The 5,408-nt window shown below is 37.3% G+C and overlaps 1 protein-coding gene across 1 annotated transcript; it reads right to left on the bottom strand.

Moving 5' to 3' along the window:
* Positions 1–229: 229 nt before the first annotated feature.
* On the bottom strand, positions 230–2,389 carry LOC115695058 (protein FAR1-RELATED SEQUENCE 5-like). Its single transcript, XM_030622156.2, has one exon. It carries the CDS (start codon positions 2,387–2,389, stop codon positions 230–232), a length of 2,160 nt encoding a protein of 719 aa, XP_030478016.2.
* Between the last annotated feature and the right edge of the window lie 3,019 nt (positions 2,390–5,408).

Raw genomic sequence — 5,408 nt, forward strand, 5'->3', positions numbered from 1 at the left:
TTTTTATTTTTATTATTGTGTATAAAAAAATTAATTACTATGGAAATTTTGACCTTATAAGATTGAATTTTGTTGGGTAAAATAATTTATTTGTTCATTAATTATAATTTTGAGATTTGTTGAGATAAATACCTTAAACATGGCAAACATAACATGAAGTATATAAATCTAGAGTTTTTGAAGCAATAATTAGAGTCATAAACCTTAAAACATCAATGGTTAAAAATAGCTAGTTATATATATATGAATGACCATAGTATGATTCTTGTGTGGAGGAAGGCAGTTCTGGGAAATATGCGTTGGAGTGCTCATTGAATGAGTCAGTTGTTGGTTGATTGTGTGCAGACTGTTGCCCCTGAGATCCAGTATTCTGTTGACGGTTTGGGCACCGTCGATAATCATGGCTTGATGAGCGACAAATGTGACAATGTCTTGAGTTTCTTGAGATCTGCTCCCCGTTCGGTCCTTCCCTTAGATTTCCCGTACCCTTTGTTCTCACAACTTCAGGGTCTGTAATAATGTTGGGGTTGTTACAATATCTTCTAGGTTGTGGCGTCTCTCCTTCTGGATTGGAACTCATCTCAAATTCTTCCTTGAACATTAGAGTTAGCCGTTCAATCTCTTCCTTTGCACGCGTGTACGAATCCTCTGTTTTTGCTGCATAGAAAGTGAAGTTATAAGTTAGTGAACTGAGAGATCCAAACCTAGCCATCTCATAAATGTGTTGTTGTTCTTGTGCCGGGGGGTTAAAATGTAGGTGGAGATTTGTCTTCGCGGATTTACTCCATCGCTTCATGAGAAGAGTATTAGGTATTCTTCTCATGTTTAATCTTTTCATTGTAGCCCATAAATGTCTACAAGGGTACCCCTGACTTTCATATAGCATGCAGCTACAGTGTAGTGCTCGTTGGCCTTCACAGTAATGAACTCGGTATTGGACTTCTGGATGCTGAAACTTTCCAATGGTGTATATCTGCCACTCTCCTTCTTGCTCCTGACTTATGACAAAATAATTATTCTCTAAATCAAGTTGCTCAGCAACCTTGTGGTACATAGTTCTTGTGTAGAATTCAGCACATTGGTTGCAGTACGTGGTCAAGCATGTAGGATTAGGTGGGTGAGGTCGAGTGCATCTGCTTTTGAAGTCATTTGCAGTCTCGTTGTGTCTGAGCTTTGAGACTGTCATATCTATGGTTGTGACAAATTCACGCAAGCAATAATTCTTCTCTAAAAATTTTTTTAGGGTTGAGTTGATCGATTCGCAACGTTGTGTGGTTCTCATTCCTGCAACGAATGAACCCCTTAAATAAGTTTTTGCCCACTGTTTTCTTGTGTCGAATGTTGTTTGGCACCATTCATTATCTGTTAGTTGTTGGGTTTCGACGACGTCTAACCATCTTGCTTCAAAATCTTCCTCCTTGTAGTAGTTGTACATTAGATCTTTAAATCTTTTCAAGAAGATCGGATCTTTAACCTTTTTGGAAGCATTTGTATTGAGATGCCAAGCACATAGACGGTGTTTAACATCAGGCATGTGTTCCATGATGGCCTGTTTCATGGCCACATCTTGGTCAGTAACTACAACATTTGGCTTCTTATCTCCATGGCATTCGAGAAATTTTTGAAGTAGCCAACAATAGGATGGAAGCTTCTCGTGGAGGAGGAGAGCGAACCCGAAGATGCATGTGTTGAAATGGTGGTTTACGCCAATGAGAACAGTGAGAGGCTTATTGTACTCATTTGTCATGTAGGTGGTATCAAACTCTATTACATCCCCAAAAGCCACATAGTCGACACGTGAGTTTCCATCTGCCCAAAATGAGTTAGCCAATCGATTCTCCTCGTCCATCTGATATACAACGAAGAAATTTAGATCCCTCTCTGCGAGACAATCACGAAATCCCAACGCTCCTTCCGAGTCCATCTCTATCTTTTCTTCTCGCTTGGCACCAGCAACCTTGTTGTAGACATCTCGAAGTTGACATGGCATTCTCTCGTAACCTCCACTTTGCAAAGCAACATGAGACATTATGTTGGCAGTTTTAATTCCAACGGAGTTCATCGACCTAACTTGGGCAAGCAATCCATCGGACACTACTCGGTATGATCTCAAAAATTGTACCTCACTTGATGAAGCGAGGTCGTGATTGTGTATTGTGCTGAACTCTTTGCATTTCCAAGTGTTAGACGGTTGTGTGAGTAAAATACGTAATGATGTCTGACATCTGGTTCTAGTGACATCATGAGGTCTCTTTTTTCTTTGTCTTTCCGTTATTGTGATTCTTTTGTAACCCTCGAAACAACAAACCCACCTGCGCATTACAATGACTCCTTGAGAACGTCGTACATCATCTTTTCTTGTGCTGAAACCCATCCGTTTCGCGTACATTTCGTAGAATGCTTCCTATTTTCCCAGTTTGTCGAGACTCTTGCCTAGGACGTCACATATTTGAATCTCATTCACTGGTTTTGTGATGTTTAGCTCTGCTGTTATGCTTTCCCATTCGTAGGTTTGTTCCTCATTCATGTTCTCTACTTGAGACTCGGCCTCCATATTGTATCTGTTTGAATTAACAACTTAAATGATAAAGTTAATAGGTAAGGAATGGTTGTCGAGAAAGATCCAAAAAAAAGGACTTACTGATAAGTAACCAATTGTTCCCTCGACGTTAATGTACTGGAGTACAGTTAGAGTGTTCGATTGTTATTGATATCCAAGAATTAGAGATGAAGAGTAAGGGAAAGATAGTGGTGAGTCAGGTGAAATTAGATTTTATGAGATTGAATGCCTCAGATTGTAGAGTAATATGGGTTGGTGATCACATTTAAGTCTGTTGGGCTGATATTAATGGGCCTTTGAAAAATTGGAAACTCTATTCCACTGTCTTCGTGCTTTAGAACAGTGAAATAGTACAATTACATTTACTTTTGAATAAATTAATTAGAAAATAAGGTTATTGTATGAGTTTAGGGTTTAGAAATTTTGTTGAGTTGTATGGGTTGGTGGTAACATTTAAAATTGTTGGGCTTATATGAATGGGCCTTTACCAACCTTGTTTAATGAATTAAACCATTTCGTACGTCAGGAAAGAAGTAATAGTACATTTTTTTATTTGTGGAAAATAAAGATTGAAAAGTAAGGATCTTTTTTTTTTATTTATGTTAAAGTGATGACATTTTTTAGTAGAATGGGTAGTTTCTCCCATTTATATATGTTGGGCATTTATATATGTTGGGCTGATATTAAGGGGCCCTTCACCTACATCTTCTTATGAATTAAACCATCGTCGTACGTTAGAACAGTACCGTAGTACATTAGGTTTTTTGGAAAAACGGGATTGATGAATAATGTTGACATTTGACCATACTCCGTACGCCTACACGTGTATTTAATTGTGCAATTCAGAGATTTAACCACCCCTCTTTTGACACATCAGATGTGCCCAATGGAGTACATCCCAATGGAGTACAGCTAACTAAAAAACTTACTATAGGGTTATTCTCCACGACTTATATAACACACTTGAGACGTTTTCCAATCCAGCATCAAGTTTATAGAGAAATTAACTTGTAATTTAGTTATTAGCATTACAATATATCAAGTATGAGTTCAGGTCCACACTGGGTTATTTTCAATGGACCAAATGAAGGTATCTATAGTAGGTACGAAGATGCTGTAAGCAAAAACACTACTTCTGATGCGTCTATAAAAATAATTCGTTATGAATCTTTCATAGAAGCTTTTTCTGCTTTATGTCTACATGGAGAGACGGGACAATGCTTCACTGGGCAGCAAGTTAGAGAACTTTGCTATGTTAATGAGTTTCCCTGCATGTGGGATTCTGATGATGATAATGATGAAGAGGCTATCCTTAATTCTGTTTGCTCATTGTTTGATGAGGGTGAATGCTCTGGTGCAAATAAATCACCCGAACAGGACAATGTGAATGATTCGACTGACAAAGGTGAGGACCGAAATGGAGATGATATAGAAGTTGGGGACAAAGGAGGAGTGGATACTTCTCCCAAAAACAGTAAATGATGCACTGTGTTAGTGTCCAAGTTATGTTATTTTATATTTTCAAGCTATAATGTATTATGAGTATTTGTTATGAAATCTGTATTTTGGTTTATTTTGGAGTATTAATGTCACTTTCCTCATTAATTAATTGTGGAATTAAAAGTGAAGTGAATCATTGTGAAATCACAACTGCAAACAAAAAGAAAATATACTTAAAATAATATAGTAGAGTTACATACAACTATATATATAATGGAGGTAAGTGCTTCAATCTCATTAAATGGCCTAACAAAAAGTTGATTCAACGGCCATATGAGATGAGTTGTAAAATAAGTACACTATATATATATATAAAATGCCACGATTGAAACTGAACGGATGTTCAATCAAGTTCTATAACTTGAGGGAACTTCCGTTGAGACGGAGGGCTATTGTCTCTGAACGGGGACTTTGGTCGTGAAGGACTTTCTCTTGGAGTAGTGTTTGGTGATTCTTGTTTTGGATGAAGTGGGTAGTGGGGTATGGACACCTCGGTGTAGTCGAGAATGTCATCCATGATACCCTCTAATTTTTCTCTTGAAGTGTTGGCTTCTTGCATGGCATGGGCTGAATGGTAGAGGTGTTTCGCCAGTTTGTATGACGCCTGCTTGGCCTCCGTGGCTCTTAAATGTGCCTTCCTTATAAGTTTTTCGTGTTCGTGGAGAACAGTCTCGAGCCTTGCACAGTTAGGACATCCTGAAATGGAGGCTGAACGGAGTCTTGGACTCCGTGACGGTGTACCTACGGGTCTTGTGGAAGAAAAAGGATGCGGTGGGGATTTTTGAGGACTTGTTTCAAAAGGGTTGAATTTTTGGTAAGGGTCCATTTGATTTAGGTAATAGTAAAACGGGGTTTGAAAAAAAATGCTTTGTTTGGATAACCTAACCTTTACTTATATAGTGGTTTGGTGGGTTGATGTACACGTGATTGGGTTCATGTAATAATAATGGATTTTTTTTCCCAATTTAACCATTTAATAGTTAATAAATTTTCACAATGGTAATATCCACTTACGACAATCTGAAAAATCCCAATTTACCCATTTATTAGTTAACCAATTTTAATACAAGGAGAAGGTCAATCAAATCCCACAAACAAAATCTAAGAACTATCGGGAAAGTACTATGTGATGTGACATTTTTATATTAAAAATAAATATACCTACGGTTTTATGATTTAAATAATAATTTCCAGATTTAAAGTAAAAATAAAATGCTTTAAAGTATTAGTACACATGGAAGACATAATGAATGAAGTCAATTGATTTATTATGGCCGTATAAAAATGTCACATCACCATCTTCAAATAATAAGTACATGGTTGAAATGGTGAAATTAAAAATGTGATA

The sequence above is a fragment of the Cannabis sativa genome, chromosome X (genome assembly GCF_029168945.1).
Source record: "Cannabis sativa cultivar Pink pepper isolate KNU-18-1 chromosome X, ASM2916894v1, whole genome shotgun sequence".
Lineage (NCBI taxonomy): Eukaryota > Viridiplantae > Streptophyta > Magnoliopsida > Rosales > Cannabaceae > Cannabis > Cannabis sativa.